Source organism: Berghia stephanieae, chromosome 2 (genome assembly GCF_034508935.2).
Source record: "Berghia stephanieae isolate SIO BIC M18660-M18661 chromosome 2, UCSD_Bste_1.3, whole genome shotgun sequence".
NCBI classification, from domain to species: Eukaryota; Metazoa; Mollusca; class Gastropoda; order Nudibranchia; family Aeolidiidae; genus Berghia; species Berghia stephanieae.
The window spans coordinates 94,865,462-94,890,358 of record NC_088361.1 but is presented as its reverse complement, the minus strand read 5'-3'; the positions used below and the strand labels follow the sequence as shown (position 1 = coordinate 94,890,358).

General features: G+C 33.9%; 1 protein-coding gene and 1 long non-coding RNA gene across 3 annotated transcripts; one reads left to right on the top strand and one right to left on the bottom strand.

Moving 5' to 3' along the window:
* Positions 1 to 1,940: 1,940 nt before the first annotated feature.
* Positions 1,941 to 5,446, bottom strand: LOC144965914 (uncharacterized). The gene is made up of 2 exons (XR_013644123.1): positions 5,095 to 5,446; positions 1,941 to 2,731 (listed from the first exon to the last, which is right to left on the bottom strand). It is a non-coding gene; the product is annotated as an uncharacterized LOC144965914 (long non-coding RNA).
* On the top strand, positions 5,442 to 24,486 carry LOC144965913 (uncharacterized). 2 transcript variants are annotated; one of them, XM_078901762.1, is made up of 17 exons: positions 5,442 to 5,804; positions 6,317 to 6,429; positions 7,335 to 7,449; positions 8,153 to 8,260; positions 8,517 to 8,607; positions 9,386 to 9,472; positions 10,337 to 10,460; positions 11,067 to 11,252; positions 11,709 to 11,828; positions 12,925 to 12,978; positions 13,456 to 13,581; positions 14,228 to 14,301; positions 14,904 to 15,011; positions 17,331 to 17,433; positions 18,391 to 18,500; positions 19,364 to 19,472; positions 20,253 to 24,486. In XM_078901762.1, the coding sequence occupies exons 1-17, from the start codon at positions 5,795 to 5,797 to the stop codon at positions 20,424 to 20,426; spliced, it is 1,812 nt and encodes a 603-aa protein (XP_078757888.1). In that variant the 5' UTR covers positions 5,442 to 5,794; the 3' UTR covers positions 20,427 to 24,486. The 2 variants fall into 2 exon arrangements, with proteins under 2 accessions (XP_078757888.1, XP_078757889.1); XM_078901763.1 differs by having other exon boundaries at positions 5,701 to 5,804; positions 10,337 to 10,412.
* The last annotated feature ends 411 nt before the right edge of the window (positions 24,487 to 24,897 follow it).

Genomic DNA, 24,897 nt, shown 5'->3' with positions numbered 1-24,897 from the left:
TTGTTTGTTTTTAAGGGTTTTACGATGCTTGCGACGCATTTAATTTATATCATTTCAGCGCGAGTAAATTGGAAGAAAATGGAGTGGTCAAAAAAGTTATAGATTTATATGACAATTGAAACTGTACAAGAAAAAGTCAGACAAAAGAAAAGGGTTCAGATAGGGAAAAGATGTAGATTCCAAGAGTACACAATCAGTGAAATTAGTTTGAGACCACCTAAAGTCACCGCTAGGCGGAATGCACCCACAAACAATTTAAAGCCAAGAAAATCTGACAGTACCGACCTATAGAGAGATGATTTATAATGAAAAAATATCACCTCCCAAAACTATAACTATACATTTGACAGTTTCCCTTTCAGTCAAGGACTCCGGCATGGGCTGGGACAAAACTAACCTACAGTCCACTCCAGATAATCGCAACACCTTGGGATCAGCGAAAATGTTGTAATTAACCGAATTTGAGTTTCCCATCCACTATTGCAACATTTGACACATATATGGTAAACTGAAACCAGTTGTTGTACACAATGTTCTTAGTCCACCACAGACTGAGCAATATTATTGAATTGAAAACCATATGGCAGCCCTGTATAGATGTTGTCAAGCAAAAGCAGCTTTGATGCAAATCGACATCTTTTTCAGATTTGATTCACTTTCACTCTTTTGTTCTCAACATTTGTAAGAGTCAAAGAGATTAGCGTGCTTAGAGCAGTGATGATACTTTTCCGTGGATCCGCGGTTTTCTTTCCTTTCCTCGGTTTTCCTCCTCAGATCCTCGATCCGCGGATATTTCCTTCATTTCCTCCTTGTACTTTTTTTTATATAATAAATCTTTAAAAAGTACCTCCTTTTTAAATATATATATATATATATATAAAATTTCCTCCTTTTACTGGACTCCGGGCGTTTTAAAATTGTACTCAAAAGAAGTCATCCTGCCTACTTTCCTGTGGTGCAAGAATGTTCTAGGTGAGTTTTCCGTTTTTCCGAGACTTTTCCTCCTTTTTGACTTTTTGTGAGTATCATCACTGGCTTAGAGACAATAAGTTCTCACTAAACTTGTTGGATCACAATGCACAGTCGTCAATCCCAAAACAAAGGATATCGCTCAGTCTCTCTTTAGAACTGTCATTGTCTACCTGTTTTAAATCTATGCCCGGCCCCCTCGCCTTCTACTCCTATTCAATGGCCAGAGATGACATGACAAACCCATACCGCAAAGCCCCGCCCTCTTTTGTCTCTCTAATAAAGTGGTGACACACTACTGCAGCATTAAATTCCGCACACACTCAATTCTTTAACTTGTCACGATTTCTTCCATGTGAAATTTAATCATGAAATTTTGTTAGATTGATTTCTTGAATTTACCACTATTCATGAGGGCAAACAGTTGTTGCGATTAACCGAAGTTTGTTGCAGTAGTTAACCAGTGACTTTTATATAGAATTAATTCCGTTTCTTGGGAAATGTTGCGATTATCCGGAGTGGACTGTAATCCCATTCCAATACAAAGACAGAAAGCAACTCGGAAAACAGATACAGAAGATATTAGACACACCGTGACCCCCTGCTGACTATGGGAGGTGAAAGACCCCACCCAGTATGGTGTTGAATGACTAATTTCATAATACCGGCTAAGCAATAGGAATAAAGCTGTTTCAATTTTTTTTTTTTTTAATTCCCTTTATTCATCCAATAGAGGAAATGTGTCTCTAGGGTCTATCCAAAAGGAAGACTGGAATAACCCAGTCATCAGCCGCAAATTGAGCTATGGTGAGGTGACTTGCTCAAGGCCATACAGAGTGATCAAACTAGGTACCTTTCAGGTACGAAGCAAAGACCGTACTGCTGAGCCACACGGCCCTCAAGCTGCCTCTTCATACCGAATATGTTAAACTATTAATTGATTTTTATATTTTCAAAAAGAAACAAATATATAGGTACAATCTATAATTTATTTTCTAAAGAAATTCACATTAACAGTTCTTTAAAGATTGAACAAAAACAAATAATGCAAAATAATTCTTTTGACATTCACAAAGAATAAGAAACACAAGTTACAAGAAGTAAAAATAACATCTCTCTCTCTCTCTCTATTTGTCTATCTCTCCCAAGCTCCATCTCCATTCGATTCTATCTCCCAAAGAGTTCCTGACTGTCACTCAAGCAATGAATAACTATTTGAGGAGATGACTTTCAAAACCTGCTAAGTCACATCCAGGCAGAAAATGAATTATCATGCATCTCAACCAATCTATCAGATATCTTTAATAAAATCACCAGAGAAAATTTGAGGAGTCAAAACACTCAGTCACTCAGGGTATTGCTCTATAATTAAAGTTAAACAAATGTTTTCCTTCTAAATGACAAACAATTGCAGTTTTCTATGAAAAAGTGGAAATATGACATAACAGGTTTTGAGAGCTGTTCCCTCATTTTATCCGCATTATTTTCACACATCGTCTCATTCACTTAATTCTTCTTGCTTTTCTTTACTCTGCTGTCTTAACCTCCATATTTCTTTTGCCTCTGATTCAAACTGAACCATTTCTCTATGCTGCATGTACTGTTTTCCAACGGTCAAGTAAAGAACTCCAAGTGTTGCCATACCAAAAACTATTGCAAGGGGTTTTTTATATACTTGGTGAATACCAGGGGCCATGTCCAGTAATTTCTGATTCACTTGTTACGCATGTGCTGAAGTATGACACGAAAAATGTCAGGTTATCTGAGGATCGAAATTTATTAAAAATTTATTATTGATAACTATAAGTGCATAATAAAAGAGGCTATAACTATAATGATATAAATAAACAATAATCTCTGTGTATGGTTTTGACAGGGAGTTTTCTCAATGAAATAATCATTGGATCGTTGGCCTCATTAGGAGATCATTCACTCATCTTGATAAAGATAACATAACATGAGACAATTGTTCACTGCACTTGTACGTCCCCACTTGGAATTTGGCAATGTAGCATGGGCATCACGACTGCAGAAAGACAAAGACCTGATAGAAAGTGTTCTAAGTCTAAGACACACAACTAGGGTTATTCCTGGATTCAAAGATCTAGAATACACAGAGAGACTGAAAAAGATACAAATACCGAGCACGCAGTATAGGAGAGATAGAGGAGACCTTATCGAAGTGTTCAAATACACACATAATCTATACTCTGTAAACATGAGCCTCCTCAAGCTTGATTCCACCAGCACCACCAGAGGATATAGATTCAATCTCTCCAAGGAAAGGTGTTCTCTAAACCTTAGGCAGAACTTCTCAGTAAATGGAACCGCTTGCCTGCAACAGTTGTCGACGCCCTTTCATTGCAGGCATTCAAGTGCCGTCTCGACACTTATTGTGAAACAGAAAAATACTGTTTGTAGAGTTAAATTCAGACACCTCCTTCCACTATGAGGCATGCCCAGTTTTGAGAGACGTGAATCAAATACGTTCACGAATGCACAAGAGCAGATAAAAGGCTATAAAAGCCTACATAAATCTGGACTTATATCATATCATATCATAAATAAATCAATTGCCCAGCATATCATATTAAAGTGTTACACATAAAAATATTGCTATAGAATCAATGCTTTTTAAAACTTAAAAATAAACAGAAAATCCTGACAATGCCACTGCTAACTGCTTTACACAATAAATAGTTATTAATTGTTCATTGGAGTGCACCACATTTTTGACAAACTCACAGGCCCAACAAAGAAGGACAGAATTCCCAAACTATTTCCATCATTGTCTTCGTAAAATGTTCCCGCAGTCATGAACGGTTTCATGGTTTTGACAAACTAAACTGAGCAAAGCAAGATAAAAAAGCATAAAAAGTTGCGTTGTGCCGTAGCCTTCGAGGACTCATATCATGAAACTGAACAACAGATTTCGTCATAAAATAAGACGACAATCACACAACAATAAACTTGATTCTGTGAATTGTATTCATTAGCTCAACCAATGAAATCATTTATTTGCTTGAGCTCCATTAACAACTCACTTTTCATTTTTGTTTTGTGATCGCTTTCTAGATTTGTGACATTCTTAGGCATAACCATCTTAATTACTTGCCTGTCATCTGAAATAATGAGCCCCGCAGTTTGTGAGTATTTATCACAAATATTGTGACACAGTGATGAAGAAATTGCATTGCAATACCTGATAATGTAATGCATTTTCTTTTTAATCTATTACACGTGTTAAAGTTGTTGAGTACTGATCAGGATCTGTGGGACTAATTGTTTCAGCCGACAAGCAAGTAGATAGCTATGGGCTCAGTCTCAGGTTATAAGTTTATCAAGGCTATGTTGAGCAGACAAAGGGATCAAGTAAGCTGGATTAAATAATAGCAATACATTTACACCGGAGTCTACTCTGACTGTTTTGTGCGTGGCTTTTTGTGTCATGGGGTGGCTTTGCATAGGTCATGACAGGAATTCTTCACCAAAGGCATCCTTTCTTTTCCTGCAGGAGATATCTTGTTATTTTTAGTGAAGTGTTGCAAACCCATTAGATCGAGATGTTCAATTGAGATCATTAAAGTCTTTTAGATTTTGAAAGGAATAAAACTTATTGTGGCAAATTATTACCACAAAAATACCTTACCACCAAATATTAACTGTAGACCCCCTCACCCTGTTTAGACCTCTGAACCACCTATTATCTTTAAATACCTATAGTTTTAGTTATGTGAAAGTAAAGGATGAAGACCACTGAGTATAGAGAGATGTGTTTGTTTTTAATGGTTTTACGGCGCTTGCAACACATTAAGAGGTCATATCAGCGCCATGAGTATAGTGATATTATGATAAACACTATACGGCATTATAGTATAGTAATCGAAGCATGCTGTTAAATTTTCTTAGCTCACATCATCTGCTTCAGATAATTTCACTTTGAAAGAAGACACATTCTTACTTAATGAACATATAAATACAACACAACACAGTAGGTCAGTAGGTATTACTCTAGATTTCCATTCAGAATTGGAGCATTAGTAGGCCTACAATTACAATGACGATACAATTTACAAAGACTTTTTATTCATGTCAACGTTAAATAGGTTACTGAAAAAGGCTTACCGCCGTTGACACCGCAACGTCAACGCTCTGTATGAAGATAAACCCAGATCGTTACACCTCTGACTTTGGTTCTCTTTCACTTTCAACTTTCAGTCAGAGATATTGGATTCACTCTTTACTTTTAACTCCGATTCCAATTCTTTTTGTTGATTTTCCCTTCGTAATTGGATAAACACAGGCCTCCAGATATATATACCACCTATAATGCCAAATGCAAAAGTCATTAAGTAAACAGAGGTTGGCATGCGACGTGGAATTTTAAAATTCATGTCAAATGAGTCGGACTGTTAGCCATTCACAATGCCGACAGAAGCTTTTGTTTCTTTCTCAGTTTTGTTGACCTTTCCGAAATGGAAAGCGAAAGTAGACCTGCCGGGTCCGGTTATTTCCCTGTCGTGATTTTAATATTTTATGTCTAAATTTTGACAATAATTGAGCTGTATAAATTGTAACCTGTAATGAAAGTCAATATTATAATGGATCAACGACATAATTTATTTCCATATCGTCTCTGAAAAAAAAAAAGAAAAAACAAGAAAGAATTAATAAATAAAACTTTCGTTTCATATTTCTCCGTCTCCAATGCTTGTTTTTTAATTGCTTTTTGTTGTAAAATGGCGTCTGTGTAATCATTTGAAGCAGATAGAGTGGATGAGAACTTGTTTGCATTTTTTAAAAGGATAGATTTGTCCCATTTGCGATGGAAGGGGGTAAGTGACTTGTAAATACTAAACACTCGGTACTGCAATGACTCATCGTCTTTTGCAATTTTTAGAATTATGATCAGAAATACCGTTTTAGTCATTTTCCTTTCTCAATGTGCAAGTCGTGACTTGTATGTAGTTGTAGATAAGTAGATATCTAGTTGTGAAAACTGTAAGCAGTTTTAGTACAAAATTTTCTGAACACAGTGTTTCAATTTTATTTTAGATTGTTATTGGCCTATAAGTTTAAAAGTGAGACCTTTATTATTATTTTCTAAAATAGAAAATAAATTTGCAAAGGGGCTCCAACTGCCAACTCTAAATCAAAATTATAATTATAATAATTAAAATTAGTGTAATATTATGAAATGCAATGCCAATGTAAAATAAGGTCGATATCTTATGAAGATTTAAACAAGAAAAATAACCCGGTGAAAATGAGTAGATAATATATTATCCCACGCCATTAAAATTAGCGTGATAATAATTATAATTTGATTCCTCCTTTGCATCCACAGATCTAAGTGTTCACATCGATCTTAACAACCTGGAAGATGCCAAGTTTGAAGGAAGTAAATACGTTCTTACAAGTCCACGTTCACTTGAAGCTTGCTCCAGACTTAATGTTAAGGTATGGGATTTGTCATCATTTCATTTCATTTACACAATACATGTTTTGGGAGATTTTCCTTTCACGTGCCATCAAACCATCAGCACACCTGTCTATTATTCTTACGAAAATGTCATTAGTCATTAGAATTACGAAATGCTAGCTCCAATTTCAGAAGTTCATGTTAAGCATCTCAAAGTCATGAAAAATAAATGAAAATGAAAGTTTTTGCTATCGTACTACATAAGTGAAAGGATTTTGAATTGTTATTTAATTCCCGTGAGGGTAAATTATTGACCTATACAGTGAACTATATGTGACTACTATTTTTATCTCTTAAAAACTATGAATGTTCAAATTTTCAATATCAAGAATGCAGGTCTGCAATAAGTTTTCTTTTAGTTTGGATCTGAATTTAATGTTAGTACTAGTACTATGATTATGAGTCAAAAGCCAAATAAAAAACATGGAGAAGGTCTTGTGCGAAAGAGGTGAAGTTAGCTGGCATTTCCTGGGAGAGATGAAGAAGATGACAGATCAGAATTCGGTGGGGATGTACTGTTAAACAAGTAATATAAAGGATTAAATGACTCTGAGTCACTTGAAGAATATGTTTTGAATAATGTAGGGCAAGGTAATACTAAATAGCCTAAAGACAAATTAAGTTTAAGTTTAATTGGTTGCATTTATATGTTTTTTTGGACATTTATGCTTTGTTTTAAAATTGAATTCTTTTTTAATCCTAATTTCTGAAGTCATTGTTTAATAACTTTAACCTGTAACCACACACTAGAGAACAGTAATCGCGATGGAACTAAATCTTCAATGAAGCTGTAATAGAACTGCTGTTATTGATTTTCCCTTGTGAAAACATTAAGATAAACTATGTCAGATTGATAATATCTACCCACTTTCTTTTTCCTCAGCCGATTGAATTACTTTACAAACCATTGTCAGAATTTCAAGAGGAACTTCTACCTCAAGACATACCTTTAAGAACGATATATTCACTTTATGATGAGGGCGAGGTTATTAGACAAAGTGAGTAAAGCTTTAATGAAGTATAGAAAAACTAGTTGACTTTGACCGCTTGGTGTTGAGTCACAGTTTATAGTATAGAACCACAGTCATAGTTCTTTGCAAATTAAATAATTTTATATTTGCTCCTCAATTAAGTAAAAATATAATTTGATCTCCTCCCACCCCCCACCACCCTCCCTCCCTCACGCTATCTTACTCTCCCTCTCTCTTTCTCTCTCTCTCTTTCTCTCTCTCTCTCTCTCTCTCTCTCTCTCTCTCTCTCTCTCTCTCTCTCTCTCTCTCTCTCTCTCTCTCTCTCTCTCTCTCTCCTCATATCCTTTGACAAATTATACATAACACTTGATCATTGTATCTACTACATAGCATACTAAAGCGCGGATGGAGATGGATTTTTTGAATAATTATTACCATAATTATATATATATATATATATAATATATATATATATATATATATATATATATATATATATATATATATATATATATATATATATATATATATATATATATATATATATATACCTAGTACTAAAAAGTCAAAAAGTAGAGAATTCCTGACCTAAAGGTTTTTAATTGTTTCCTATACAATAGTACCTCTACTTTCAATCACTCTAGTTACAAGGCATTGGGTTAAATGATGCTGTCCCAGCTAAAGAGCTTGCATCTGAAATACTTCATATATTTTTGATTTTCTTTTACAGAAAAACTCAAGCTCTGTCGCCAAGAGAGAGGTAGAATTATTGCTAATGATGACAGTAAAAGCTCACAGGCTTCACTGAAAAACAAACTGTCAAAGATGCCAAGCGAAGGTGATTTTTTTTTTTTTTTTTTGACATTGGAAATAAAATGAAGTTCTAAATGTGCTTTTATTTTTTATATCTTTGTTTGTTATTAAAGTTATTATCTAGATATTAAAGGTATTTTTGAAAAATAAGTAAAAATGATCTTTGTAGAATTAAATCAATGCATGACACCAAACCATAATGTCGTAGAACTGCATGGTATTGTCAAGTTGTTCAGAATTAGTGAAGGGCCCTCCTAATGTTTGTCATTGTCTCATTACAGAATTAAAAGAAAAAAGAACCAGAAAAATAAGAATAGCACCCACAACACCGGCAGGATTCAAAGGAAAACCAAAACTAGCAACAGCATCAAGGTAAACCCAAATTCTCTCTCCCCACTCCCCCCCCCCCCCCCCCTCACCCTGAAAAAAACGGGGAACGGAGAAAGAAAAAAAAAAGATTTAAAAGACCAATGCGGAAAGCAATATTAAATCAGTATGTGAAAGATTTTAAAAAATGAGAAGCTGTACAACAAAATAAAAATGATAAATTATGAGTCATAGGTAAAATGTATGTTTGTGTCTTGTGAGTAGGAGTGTGGAGGATGCTAATGGTCTAATTAATGCTTGGAGGGGGGAGGGGAATATTCAAGCCAAAATGCATTATAACATTATGGTCTCTAAAAAGAAAACAAAACAGTCATGCTAAACAAGAATGGGTATAGGTATTTGATGATAAGGTGACCCTGTGGAACAATTTTTTTTTAATAAAAGGAGCCATCAGCATAAAATTTGATGGGAGTGACTATCTCTGACATAAGATTAAAATGTTGTTAAGTATTTCTTCAATTTTATTATTTTAAATTTACTAAATTGTTGATTCTGTTTTCTGTAGCCTATACCCTGACCCAGGGTGAAAAAGGCAATGATGATGATGATGAAATTGTTGATTACATTTTTCTTTTGATTTCATTAAAAAAAAATATATTCATTTTCTTATTCATGTATGTTGAGTTATGAAATGATAATTTATTGGTTGATAGATTCATATATTTGTTTCCTATTTTTGTTTATATATTTAAATCTTTACTTTTCTGACACAACCGTGTTGTTGTCATATTTTTGTGTTTAATATTGATTTTGAATTTCACAGATTTTCTGAGAAAGAAAGCTCCAAACTTCACAGAGAACTTGTGTCAAAGAAAGACAAAAATCCTGTGAGGCCAAAATCTGTTCTCAAGTAAGTATTATTACTATTTTCATTATCAATGATAAGTACAAATTATGTTTTATTGTTAGAAAGTTGTTTAAGAATTTTTGTTGTTTTATGAAAAACACACTTGAAAATACCATTTTCTGCATTGATCAACTGATCGCCTTATTACTTTGAAACACGCAATAGAAGTTTCAAAACAAAAATCTATAAGATAATCCTGTGGTCTTGTGGTGTGACATTTACCTTAGGACCTTTGCGATGTCTCATTCGAATCCCATTGTAAGTGAGCAAAGTTGAGTCTTTGGAAAAGACTCTGAAGTCACATTCGCTCACTGTACTCAGTTGTAAAATGAGTACCTGGCTTGTAAAATCTTTGTCTCTGTCTAAAAGTAAAATAAAATATAACAGTGTCTTAAGGAGTCATGCCTCATCTAAAATGTTATGTGTTATTCTTGGCTTGGGAACAACTTGAAAAATGTTTTGATCGTATTTACTGGATATTGTGTTATATACCAGCTCTCAAGTTTCTTTTTTTTTAAAAGATGTATTTAATTTTCAATCAGCTACACCTGCGTATAATAGTCCTTCAGAGCCATTAGACCTGTGGAGCTAGAGTTTGTCCCGGTCTCTAATGTGTCAAATGGACAATAGCAATTGCTTGTTATCCTTTGGATAGGATTTTAGTATATCGCAAAGAACTTTCCAGCAGATCTAACAGACCCAATTACCCAATCATTGCTTGATAAACAGATTCTCAGAAAAAAATCTCAACTACACCTAGGACCGATCTTGGTCCCTTTGCATGTGACGCGAGTGCTAAACTATCACACCTCCAACTACCAACTAAAGATCATTATCTTTTTTCTGTCCATTCTTTTTTCTCTGAAGAACTAGACCGGGCTCTGGAAGAAGGAGGAAATCCCAACGGATGAGCTCATCTGTGACGTTTGGATCTAAGATAAATGTCAGAACCAATTCCATTCCAAATATGACTATCAGACTTCCAGCAAGGGTAAAAAATCTCATCTGTTTTTTAAAAATCACTTTGATTATAATATTAGGCGTTGTACCAATTTGTGGTAACCCTATATTAATGTCAAACAAAGAGAGATTTGTTTTATAGACTTGTGAAAGTACAAAAAAAAAAATATCAGAAATGGATATATATCAAATTAGCAGAAATGTAGCCCACTGTTTCAAACTTGTGCTATGGCGTGGTGATTAAGATACTGAAAATTGAATTTGTAGCCAAACACATTGCAACTTTGGTTGAGTTTGTGTTTTATTGAGAGCAATGAATATAGTATTTAGTGCGGAGTTTATTGTCTAGTGATATGACACTGGCTTTCAGACGTTTAGTCCAGGGTTCAAGTCCCACCCTGAGTCCTTGGAAAAAGCTCTTTACTCAAATTCATTCATCGTACTCCTGTGTAAAATGAATACCTGACTGTTAAAAGCGCTGTCTCTTTCCTAAAAATGTAATATTGCCTACATGTTAGGTGTTGCTGTTGGCCCCTTGTATAATGTTTTGAAGACGTTAAGTGGATATTTTGCTATCTAATTTAATGCTTAAGTTTAAGTTTAACATATGTAACAGTGTTCTTTCAAAAATCTTTAGGATGAAAAAATTCTTCAGTTGATGCAGCAGCGAAGAGATGAAGACAGGAGGTCAAAAGAAATGACAAAGCAAGCAAATCTGTTGTGGGATGATGAGAAAAAGAGAGAAGAAGCTTTGAGGATCATTGCTGAAAATAAAAGACGACGGTTACTGGCTGAGGAAAATCGTATTCAAGATGAGAAGAAGGTCATTATTTTTGTTTGAGATTTAATATGGTAATTCATTATATATAATTTTTTGACCGATGCAGGGAATTGTATTGAACTGAGAGCCAAAAGACTGATTCTACAAGGTCTTTCCTCAAGGTCAATAAGTTACTGATTTTGGTTAAAAATCAAATTATAACACCTTATTCTTATAATGTCGAAGAAGATTTAAGTATAGAAAATGGTAGAATTGAACTGAATATAACACCATAGATTATTTGTTTGCACACCACATCATCAATTGGTCAGACATCATCTTATCACTTGGAATAGACCCTAAAGATAAATTTTCCTTAGAGATATAAAGAGAATTTTATTTTAATTGTGTTTATCTTTTAAAATTTTAAAGAAATATTCCCAATGAATGAATAAAGGACGTTTTGTTTTATATAATTTTTATCATTCATTTTTCAAAAGTTGAATCATATTTTTACAGGCTAGAGAAATGGAAAGAAGGCAAGACTTGGAAGAAGAAGTGCTGGAGCTTAAAAAATTGTCAATTGAGGAATCCCAGTACAAGGCTGATTTGAGGTTAATGGACCAACTTAAAATGCAGGTGATTGTTTGAATGAGGGCTTTTTTGTGTTTGAATGTGTGTTAAAATATACAAGGAAGAAAAGGAAAGCAAAAGTCTCAAATCATTCATTTGTTGAAATTGCAATTTGCAATTCTCATTTTCCCAGCAGACAAAATGAAGAATTTGTTGCTTTCACTTTGATATCTATGTAGCTATGAAAGGACTTGATTGCACTTTAGATTATTTTCGATTCAATAGTATTTGCATGGTTTTGATACGTCAAAATATTAGAAATCGGGCTCAAATTAGTTGGGTTTTTTTCAATTTAGAATAGCATAGTCCTTCAAAGACGTAGGGCCTGTGGAACAAGAGTTTCTTTATAATAAACTGACAGAAATTATTCGGTATCTTTAGGATAGGATGCTAGTCTATCTGAAAGTACTTTCCACCTGGTCTAATGGATCCAGCAACCCAAGCATTGCTTATATACAGTCAGGTCTCTATAATCCGGAACTCACAATCCAGATGTCTCCATTATCTGGACAGGTTGCCTGGGGACGGAATTTCTTCTTATTTATTTGTTCACCATAATCTGGAAATTCTTGTTTTCAGATCTGAAACATTTATTTCGGGAAGGAACCATTAAAATAAAGAGTATTTATGACTCTTTAATCCTAACATCACACTGACCAACACCTTCCGCCTTCTGTTCACCTATTCTAGTTCAATGCAATCTACAAACGATTGGAGCATAATCTGATTTAAAGTACTTTGTCACATCCAATTAAGATTAGGGAGGTAGCCTTTTAGCCAACAAGACACGATTAATGAAACACTAAAGACAGATGTCATTAGTGTTTCATTAATCATGTTTTTGTTGGTAAAGGAGAAACCGGAAATGTCCACATTTTCTGTCTTTGTTCATTAAAGTCAAGCTTCCATTCCAATTGACTATTGTTATTAATCATTATGGTGGTCTTAAGTTATATTCTGTAATCTGACTTCCATAAGAGCACTTGAGTTAATTAATTAATTATTTAATTAATTAACTTATTTTTATTTTTTTATCAATCACTTTTTTCCCCATTAATTTTGGAAAAGTAAATATAAAATGTCTTTTTCTTTCAAATTGCAGGAACACCATTTAGCCGAAAAAGTCAGCAAAAATTTGGCTAAAAAAGCAAATCAGGTAATTATGCAGACAGAAGGTTGAAGATTGAAGGACTTAAAACAACAGGCAAATAGAAAGATGCAGTGATATCCTGATAAAATCAACTCCAGAAAAATGAGTTGACTTTATATTTTTTTTTAAAACCAAAAAAAACGAGGATTTATATCATGCAATATCCACTTAATGTATAATGACTATAAATTCAATTTTAAAACCTAAATTAACCTGCCACAATACCGCTTTAGACAGTGGGTCACATATTTGTTATATTTGTTTTTGGTTGTGTTTTTTTTTTTTTGTTTGTTTGTTTTTATTTGTTTTGCTTTTTACCTCATCAGCCATCAAAATTTGCAGTCATTATGTTAGTTTAATGGGGGTTTTTCTTTTTCTTATTCTGACTTGTATTTGTTCGTCCCCTTTTTTGTTTGTTTTGTTTTGATTTTGATTTTTAATTGAAACATTTTTTGCATACAATTTTTTTTTGATTTGTTACAGGAACAAAATTTGAAAGCCAGTGAAAGAGAGGCAGACGTAACCAAACGGTTAATCTTGGTCAAACAAGACTCAGCAATAACGTCTGCCAGTGAAAGGAAAGACTTAAAGCTGCATCAAGATACTTTAGTAAGCATCACGAATTTGTTTGAAATATAACATCACTTTTTAGAATTCCATATCTTTGATGTTCGTGGCATGAATTTCGTAGTTGATTTTGTATCCTGTTCATTGGTGTGTACTTTTATTAATGAATTTGATTTTAGTAAATATAAAGATAAAATATGGGTCATACGTATCACTTAACTAGGTGCTATTGCTATGTATTGAAAATTATGACAATTTGATTCATTAGTGTCCTTCTTCCCCTCTCGTTTTAAATCTGTAACTTCAATTTAAAAGATTCAACAGACCACAGTATTTTTCTTTCATTGGAGATATGAGACTATTCTGCTGTCTCAATGTTGATGGTAGGAATGAGTATAAGTGGGCGTCCACTCTTGAGTGGGAAACCATAAACTTGGGTAGCTTCTTCTTATTTTGTTGAATATCACTAGGGGTAGTTTCACTCTACAGTGTTTGAAAGATTTAACATGAAGTATAAATATGTATATATGAGCAGAGTAGTTTTGTGTTAATGTGTGTGTGTGTGTGTGTGTGCGTGTGTGTGTGTGTGTTCATTTTTTTTGTTTGTTTGATTGTTTTATTTTTATGTAAACTTTTTGATAATCAAAGTGTCAAACAATAATTTAATCTTATTATCCCCAATTTTCAGAAAAAGTTTTATGACAATCGCCGTGAACGTGAGCTGTATGAGAGACGACAGATGTCTGTGAAAGAACAAGAAAGGTAATCATTGAATTGGATCAACACTCCATGATAGTGTTACCAATGTTGATGCATTTTATACTATTATAAACAAATATCAGAATTTTATTTTTTGTATACAAGACTTAGTCTTTAGTTGTATTATAAGGTCAATTATTGCAACGAAAATATAAAAAATTATCTGAAAATGTTTTATCAATAGAAATGTGCATTTATTTCATTGTTATTATTTTTACAAGAATATACATAATAAATGAAGACGACTCAATTTGAAAAATTTTTATATATACAAAATTTTATGTCAGATCTTGATAAGAAAATGTTATTCTCACGTTGTCTAACATTACATTTACTTCTCTATATCGCATCGTGTCTCAACGGTACAGCTGAGTTCGAATGCCTGCTAGCTGTGTGGCTGTGAGCAAGTTACCTTACCTTAGCTCAGTTTGCAGCCCTATGCTGTGGCTGATGCCTGGGTTATTCCAGTCTTCCCTTGGAATAGACCCTAAAGACACAAATTTCCCTATGGGGTGAATAAAGGGAATTTTATTTAATATTTTTATCATTTTATCAAATGTAATCACCTATCATTTGCACCTATGTTTTTTTGGTACATTCTTTAGAGAAAACAGTCAAATTCTAAGAAGTTCAATTGAAGGCCGACTAGGAAAGGCAGAAACCAATTTGTCACATATAATGGAAACTAGAAACCAAATCTTGGAAAAGAAGAGGTGAACAACCAATTATAATTATTATTATTATTATTATTATTATTATTATTATTATTATTATTATTATTATTATATTATTATTATTATTATTATTATTATTATTATTATTATTATTATTATTATTATTATTATTATTATTATTATTATTATTATTATTATTATTATTATTATTATTATTAATATTTTTTTTTTCTAGATTTTTCTTCCAAATTTTAAAGTCATTTTTTTTTTTTACAAAAAAATGATTTGACAATCCGTCTTTCATTAACAACAGAAGAAAACACAATACAGTGGAATCTGCTTAATGTCAACACCTCTTGTTGATCCCAAATTTTCTGTTTTCCATTGATAATGGATAAAGTCAATCTTTTTGGCCAGGCAGTGTTGACTGTATCAGGATTCCACTGTAACAGAATCATCTCTTATATTAACGAATCACATTTATTTGTGAACATGTATAATAACCAACCCACTATTGATAAATGGGTAAAAATAAGTTAATTTAGCGCTTGTTCAGCCTTACGCTGTTTTGACACGACACTCAATCTCTGACCTGTCCTGTAGGTCTTTGGTTTGAGTCCAAGTCCGGCTGTTGGTGGCACAAAGTTGAGTACCCAGAGAAGCTCTCTTCTCATATTCTCTTGGACAGTGCTCGGACAGTAAAAGCATTTCATTTTTGTTGGTTGAAAAAGGGGGGGGGGGTGGGGTGTTTGTGAGTGAGATTATTCAGGCCCCCTTGTACAGCTTTTAGAGCACATGTGGTTGATATTGCGCCTTATAAAAGCTCACATTTGTTTTTGTTTTATTTTTGTTTTTATTTTTACAATTACTTGTCAAATTATGAATTTATTCAACACTCTATTTTTATTATCATACTTAAATCATATTACATTTTTTTCTTTCAATCTGTTTTCAAAAAGTTTTTATTTTATGATTTGTGAGTCCACAATGCAATCTAGTATTATACCTCGGTGAATTCTTATATGCTGAAAAATATAATTTTATAATAATAGAGTGGTCAGAAATATGAAATGTTTGTTTTTCACATCAAAAGAAAAAAAAATAAAGACCTGATCATTTATATAGCGTCATACCCAAAGGTGTTAATGGCCAGGTACTTATTTCACACCTGGGCATGGTGAGAGATTGTGAGTAAAGAGACTTTTCCAAGGACTGTCCTATAGCGGGACTCGAACCCTGGATTTTCTGGTCTGAAAACTAGTGTCATACCACAAATCCACAAAAAACTATTATCATTCTCCGCAATAAATCATGAACAGGATAAGTTTTATATTTTTTTAAACCAAAAATTCTAATTTCAGCACCTAATTTACCGAGATGTATTTCTGTTTTGTGTTTTGTGTCAGATAGTTACATACGATATAACGCAATTTAATGTTTTTTTTGGGTTTTTTTTTTTTTTTAGGGGGGGGGGGTTGGGGTTGTGGCAGAATGGTTTAGGCATTTACTGTGACCCGAGGGTCCTGGGTTTGAGTCCCGCTTCAGGCAGTTGCCATTTTTTCTTGGGCAAGATTATTAACCCCCAATTTGCTCAGTTTTGACATGGGTGATGGCTGTTGACATCAGAGGTTTGTTTGATGAATTATCTGTATTCCTTTATAGAATTCATAGATGACAGCATCTAAGGATCACATGCAGAAGGGTATAATTTTTTTTATTGTTTTGAAATAAATATTTTAGTTGTTTGCTGCTCTATTAAGGGGCAGCGTGGCTCAGCAGTACGATCTTTGCTTTGTACCCAAAAGGTACCAAGTTCGATCACCTACTGCTGCACTGTGTGGCCTTGAGCAAGTCATCTCGCCCTAGCTCAATTTTCTGTGCTGCACTGCGGCTGATGCCTGGGTTATTACAGTCTTGTCTTGGAATAGACCCTAAAGACAGGTTTCGCCTATGGGATGAAAACAAAAATATTTAAAAAATTGAGCTTTAATAGCGCAATATCCACTAAATGTGCTCAAAGCCTTTTACAAGGGGTCCCTGGCCAACAGCAACATTTAACATATAGGACGGGACATGACGCCTGTTAGGCGTTATTACATTTTTTCAGACAAAGACAATGCTGTTAAAGACCAGGTATTTATTTTACACCTGAGTACAGTGAGAGAATATGAGTAAAGAGCCTTTTCCAAGGACTCAACTATGCGCCGAGCATGAGGCTCGAACCCAGGACCTTCCGATCCGAAAGCGAGTGTCATACCACTAGACCATATAGCCTCATGAAAAATGGAATAGTATTTAAAAATTTATTTTATTAAACATTTCATTTGCCGAATGTGTTTTTCTTTTATTCTGTTATAGACGAGATGAGGAGTTAAAGCTTCGGAAGGCTCGAAGTGCTCACAGGAAGATGGAGGCTGAAATGGATGCCTGGAGACAAGGAATTCTTTTCCATAAGAAGATGGTGAGCATTTATTGATACACAAAGCTGCTCATTTTGTTAACGAGTAGGAGGAGGAAATGGGTTGTAATTATTGCTGTCAATTAGTGAAGTGGACTGGTAAAATATATTGATCTTTCTTTTTAACTTCCTCACTCTATTGGTTTTGTAAAAGAAAAAAAAAAGAAAAAGATTAATAATATTGGTGATGACCTCAAATTTAAAAGAAAACTTGAGGTGATTGTTTTCAGGTTCCAATACTTCAAAATAAAATTAAATTGTTTAGTTGGGAAACACAGGCATTTAGGACAAAATATATAATTGCTTTCTATTATTATACTTGAAAAAAAAGATTTATGTTTTTTGGGATTTTTTTTGTGGGTAAATAAATAAACAAAGTTAAACAGTCTTATATTAATCAAAAAGAGCAATTGTAAAGTTGTTAGACTAACGACTTCAAATTTTGTCCTCTTTTTAAAAACAAATTTTTTTTTTGGACGTAATGGGATAAATAACATCTATGACTCACCATCTCAAATCAGTATTATGTCGGTTTGGACTAGTGGCTGAAAATTGTATTCATAGACACAAATATGAAACAGGGTTAAGGTCAGTTCTTTATTCTAGGAAATATATACAATTTTTTACTTTGCAATAGTCCAAAAGTTTGTATCTCGTATCATTTCAAATATAAATTCACTCTTGCTTGTCTTATTCACCCCGACAAAATACCATTTTGAGACGGTTGGTCACATTGCGGAAAATATGAAACGCTGTTCTACTTGTTTTTGTTTTATTTTTATTTCAAATCAATACGATATTATTGTACACAAGAAACCATCACAATAATCATAGAAGGTGAATACTTCAAGAAATTCTGAGCTTGGGACACAATGTCAGACATGGAATCAAGTTTTTCATTAATATCCTCTCATTTTCCCTACCGTTCATTAAGCATTTTGATTTCCTTTCTCTCATCAGCTTGAAGAAAAAGCAGCCGAGGTTGTAGATCGCAGCATTGAACTCAAAGCCTGGCGAGTCAAGAAGGACAGGACGAGACGGCAGTTGGAGCAGAGAAAGAACATTTCCAAGTTAGTTTGAGCTCCCATTTTATGTGACACAGACATTAATAATGATAGTTAAAAGAGTAATAAACCCCTCCATTTAGGAAGGCAGTAGCTAAATCTAAGCAAACCTATCAGGGTTCTGATAGCTTGTTTCACGATCCTGGATGTAGTTTAGATTTTTTTTTAGTCCTCCCCCCCCCCTTTTTTTTTTTCACTCATCAATGATTGGGTAATCAGAAAGTCTGAGGTTCGATCCCCAGTCGAGGTCGACTGATTTTTTTTGGATCATTTTTTTTCTTCTATTTTCTATCTTGCTTTGTCTGGCACCTTTCATATACACTTGTTCAGATCTTTATCTTATATTGGTGCTGATCCTTAATTTGTTTAATTTGATATTTTCAAAAAATAAAATGGAGCAACTCCACTGTCTTCGTCCTCGTCTCTCATGTTCAATGTTGTTTGATGCAAGCGAGGGTTTACAGCGTAAAGCGCGTACCCTTGTGAAGAATATAAGTATTAAAAAATTGTCCCAACTATCGGGAGCCTCTGTTGTGTAATGGTTGCACGTCTGACCAGTAATCAGAAGGTCTGAGGTTCGATCCTCAGTCAAGGTCAATTGATTTTTTGTTATGGTTTTTTTCTTCTATTTTTCTTTCTTACTTTGTCTGGCACCTTTCATACAGATCTTTATTAATTATTGAGTACCTGGGTCCTTTAGATTTTGAGGAAATTGTAAGAGACCAGCATTTTATCTGATTGGTAGCAAATAATTGTTGTTTTCTTTTTACCAAATAGGAATAGGGATTAATTCTGTCTCCATGGGCCTTACAGCTTTTAAGGACTCCACATTCTATATCACTTTACCTTTTATTTTTTCTCATGTTCAGAATCCACAAAGAGGTTGAAAAGTGGCGATCAGATCTTGAGTGTGCTCTACATGAGAAGGATAGAAAAGTTGATGACTTGTTGGAGGAGAAAGAGAGAAGCGTAGCTCAGGTAATGTGATTCTGAATTCAGATGGGCTTTTAAAAAAAAAATATTTTTTCTTCTTTTGGTGTTGGTTGGTGGGGGGGGGGGGGGGGGGGGGGGAAGAGGTTTTTAAATTTTAGTTCGTCGTATTCTATATTTATTATTGAGTGAACGCATTATCTACCAAATTCATCCCCTTGATTGGTGTTCCACCCGGGACTGGTATCTCATTGTATGGCATGTTGTTTTAATGAATTGTTTTGCAAGAGGTTTTTAAATTTTAGTTCGTCATATTCTATTATTATTGAGTGAATGCATTATCTACCAAGTTCATTCCCTTGATTGGTGTTCCACCCGGGGCTGGTATCTCAGTGTATGGCATGTTGTTTTAATGAATTGTTTCTCAAGTTTTGTTCACTCAGAGCCCCCCCCTCCCAAAATATTGTTTAGGTATGTGCTATCCTGTTAATAGTGTTCACTGTATTGGACACAACTAAGGGACAGACTCTGTGATAATGCATTCACCTATAGAATTAATTTGCCTTGATTTTTCTGTGGTTATGGATCTAGAAAGTCTTAATTGAATCAATCAGTAGGTTTGACATCATTGATTTATTTTTATTTTCAAAATTAATTCATTGTCTGTGCAGTAGGTCGCAACGATTGTATTTTATATAATTATTCTTTCGTTGAATACTTGTTAGGTAACGTTATTCAATTAAGTAACAATTGATTCTTGAAAAAATGACCCTATTTTTTTATCATGAAAATAATATTTAATCTTTTTTGGTTTTTTTTATCTTTCAGACTCGTGCCATGGCCCAGCTTAGCCAAACGTTAAGGGACGACATCAAGGAGAGATATCTATCCGATACTTTTGACAAGAAGGTTTTAGAAGCCCAGCTCTATTCCAATTTAAATAATTCCTTTAGACCCAGGACTCCGTCCATGAAGAATCGATCTTCTGTCAAAATATGCTGATAAAATCTTGTGCTTAGTTTATATCTAATAATAAATATAACACCGTATGTGACCAGTCATCTTTAAACGTTAAAAGAGAAAAATAAGCAGCTAGAAACTGTGGACTGTAAAAAGTAAGGAACAAAATTGAATATAACAACTTCGAAAAAGAACTAAATACTAAACACAGAATGTTTCGGGCTCAAAATCCTTCTTTAGTCAATAACAAAAACAGTAAAACCATTGATAAATCACATAAAATCCAGACAGATGGCAGAGAAGTATTTGGCATGTCAAAGTCTGTATTGATTTTAAGTGATGTTTTAACGTTTCTACTGTTTTTGATATTGGCTGAAGAAAGGTTTAGAGTCAGAACTATTGCATGTTTAGTATTTTGTTCTTTTTTAAAGCTATTTTTTTCATTTTCGTTCATTATTTCTCATAACAATATTATGTCGGGATGATTAATATGTTGCTACTTGAAGCTGGAAGAAATAAATAACACTAATCAAATGGAGTTGAACTTCATTTTAGTTAATGAAGACAGATAATTTGAACGTTTTGGGTTTCCCCTTTGTGAACAAAACACAATGAATGAAATACTAAAGATGAATGAGAGATGAGAGAATGGCATTGTTCAATGGATTGCCTATTTGGTCTTATTGCTGTCCATCTATTTCGTATCTTGTATAGTTTCGGTGGTGGTGAGATGGCTGAGTAGATAAGGCATGGCAATTAAACCCAGGGGTCCCAATTTCAAACAAAACCTGCTATTTGTTTCTCATTTTTTGAGCAAGAAACTTAGCCTTGCTTGTATACCTGCACTGTTGATGACGTCTATCCTGATCTTTTCTCAATATATATGTTAAAGACAAATTTCCTTTGGGGATTAAAAAAGGGAAATTAGTTTTATCTACAGTGGATTCTGGATAAAGTCAATACACTTAAAGTCAACTCCTGCTTAAAGCCAGCATCTTTTATTGGTTCCAAATTTTCTGTTCTTTATTTAAGTGTGTTCCATTGCTTAAAGTCAACTAATCTTTCTGGTCTGATGGTGTTGGATTTATCAGGATTCTACTGTAATTTATCTATTTACCACTTGTGACCCATCGCCTCAATGTGGTATTATATCAAAGTGAATAACCATATATCGAAAATTAAGTTTAACCCTCTCCTCACCAACTTTTGGAAAATTGTCACATCCGTTACGATACAGACAACACTTTTCTTTTTCAGCTTTGTTTTACAAATCACAATTGTTAGAGAAAAATCTTTGTCATATTTACAAGAAGTCAACAAAACTATGTATCGTATGCACATATTGCTTTTAAAAATTCAATGTGTGTGTTCGGTCGCTATGACATTTCAGTAAAAATCTTGAAAACTGTCAGTAAGAAGATGATTAAAGTCAAAATAATATAAACTTTAAAATCCTCGCTTTTTGGAGTTAAAAAAAAAACAAAACAATACAACCCATTCTTCTCCATGAAGGTTTTTATTTTAATTCAAATTTTTCAAAGTTAAGCTTGAAACTCAGTTGTGTTCATCAGGTTCAGTCATCCCGACATAATACAGTACCGTATTTAGACAGTTGGTTTCATATAACTCTTCAACCGTGTCTTCATTTTCTCCATACTCACACCATAAATGCCTAAAATTAGTTGGATGTGTAGTTTAATTCCATGTCACAGAAATTGCCGTAGAATATTAAAAGCAGACCTGCCTACTTTTAAAAAAATATGTAGTACAGTCCATTCCAGATAATCGCAACTCCATTAACCGTTTCTTGGGAAATGTTGTGATTAACTGAGTTAACTTTTGGTTAAAAGCAACATTTCCCAAGTAACGGAATTAATTCTTTATAAAAGTCACTAGTTAATTGCAACAAACTTCGGTTAATTGCATCAAATTTTCACCCTCAAAAAGTGGCAAATTCAAGAAATCAATTAAACAAAATATCATGATTAAATTTCATCATGGTTGAAATCGTGACAAGTTGAAAAAATCAAGAGTGAGCAGGATTTAATGTGACAGTAGTGTGTCACCACTTTATTAGAGACAAAATAGGGAGGGGCTTTGCAGTATGTCATCTGTGGCCATTTAATAGGAGGCGAGGGGACAAGAGGTGGACAATGACAGTTGCAAAGAGAGACAGAGGGAAATTCTTTGTTTTTGGATTGACAACTGTACATTGTGACCAACGAGTTGGTGAGAGATTATTGTCTCTCATCATGGCTAATTTCTTTAAGTCAGTGGTGGACTACGAACAATATTTACAACATCTGGTTTGAGTTAACCACATGTATGTGTAAAATGTTGCAATAGAGGACAGGAAACTCCCCTTTGGATAACTGCAACATTTTCGCTGATCCCAAGGTGTGCGATTTTCCGGAGTATACTTTACCACGAATTTTTGGGATCCAACCCGAAAACAATAAAAAAATCATTAATTCAATCAAACTTCTTGAAATCGAAGTTGTGGTGCCAGAGCTAGTACTAGTATATAAAGGGGTCTAAAGCATTATTTTCACTTATTAATGCCGAAATTGTAAAGTTTAAAGGTTGTTGTGACATCTACTGTTGTATTATTCCTGAAAACGACGAATTTTTCCAATTTTTATTGGGCTGGTCTGTACTGTTATAAGGGTTTATTTGTGATATTACGATGTTTGGGGTGTGGATGGTTGGGTGAGTTGGATTCATTAATGTAATCATTCTGATATACTTTATGTTATAAGTTTGTACAAATTTTGATATTTTTGATATTGATATGTTAGATATTACGACATATTTTTGATATGTTATGTTTACACGATGTGTTTACATTTATTGTACAGAAAACACTTGAATTTTAGAAAGCACAATTAATAATAATAATGACAAGTTCTCATGTCTTGTTTTAACGTTGTATCTGTGATATAAGACCTGTGTTTAGGTTATCATTTTATTGTCCAATCATCATTATTACTACCACTATCAATTATGAAGATTAAAGACCAGTTTTATTGGAACTCCCAGTAGCTCAGTTGGTAGAGCAATCTTTTCACATGTGAAAGGACTGAGATCGATCATGGTGTTGTCGAAAAAAAAATTTCTGACTACCCTGTCCACCCAGCAGTGATTGGGTAGCTGGGTCTGTGAGCTCTGACAAACTTGTTTTTTTTTTTTTGCGATGACTAGCATTATATCCTAAGGGTAGCAAGAAATTTCTATTGTCCTTTTCATGCTGTAGAAATCGGGATAAATCAGGCACCGTGGGCCTAATGGCTCTGAAGGAATACCAGGTCCCTGGTTCGAGCCCGCTGTAGATGGCCAAATGCTCAGTCCTTGGCAAATACTCTTTGCATTTTTTCTTCCTCTTCTTCTTCTTCTTCTTCTTCTTCTTCTTCTTCTTCTTCTTCTTCTTCTTCTTCTTCTTCTTCTTCTTCTTCTTCTTCTTCTTCTTCTTCTTCTTCTTCTTCTTCTTCTTCTTCTTCTTCTCGATTCCCAGTCATACTGTCTTCATGTTTTAATGTCTACCCATTCACTGCAGAAAAAAAAAATCTCGATTGCACCTGGGATCGAACTTGGTCTCTATGCGTGTGAAGCGAGCATTCTACCAACTATACTGAGCTACCAGGACCCCCAATAGGGAATTATGCTTATGTTTTTTGTTTTGTTGTTTTTTTTTTTTTACAGTACTCACTGTATTCTAGCATGTCCAATTCCAGCACACCATGCAGTATGACACACTGGAGCTTGATGACCTAATTATATCTATATAACAAGTCGTTACCTCATAGCATCGGATTTCAGCACGCTCAGAATCTAGCACGCTTTTTTTTTTTTGCTTTTCCCCGAGAGCGCGCTATAAACCGGCGAGTACTTTAATTATTTTTATTTTTTCTCAATTTTAAGTTTTAAACGTTCATGAGAAAGAACTTGGTCATTCAAATATGGATATGATTTTTTTGTTTTGTTTTGTTGTTTAACATCATCTTTCACATTTACTGCATACACCACTTTTTATTCTTTTAATTTGTATATTTTCGCCATACAATATGAAATAAAAATTGATGAAATAAATAGATTCTTTTACCCATTCATGTGTTTTGCATCTATTCCATAATTACGCCTATTACTAATGTGGGTTTACAAAAATGATTATTGTCTTGTTTGTTTGTTTATTTGTTTTTGTTGGGATTGGGTCTTTTTTCATTCATTTTATTTTATTTGGTTTTGTTTTGTTTATTTTTTACAATATTTTTTTACTATCTAGCGGTGCCCACCAGAGGATGGTTCTACAAATATAAAGGTTATCTAACTGTACGTTTGACCCTGGTGTTGTGTCAAGGTAAACTATATGCTTAAGAAGTTTGCAGCTTTTTGGTATGACCCTCTCCTTCAGACCGGCGGTAGATCTCAGGTTCCAGTCCCGCTCTGAGACCGAGTTGCACAAAGCTGAGTCCTCGAGAAAGGCTCCTCAGTCACATTCTCTTTAACCATACTCAGG

Bases quoted from the DNA above. Each gene is read 5' to 3' on its own strand.
- LOC144965913 (XM_078901762.1), top strand. The intron at 7,450-8,152 runs GTGAGTAAAGCT...TTTCTTTTACAG, and splicing joins GGGCGAGGTTATTAGACAAA to AAAAACTCAAGCTCTGTCGC. The intron at 11,829-12,924 runs GTGATTGTTTGA...TTCAAATTGCAG, and splicing joins TGGACCAACTTAAAATGCAG to GAACACCATTTAGCCGAAAA.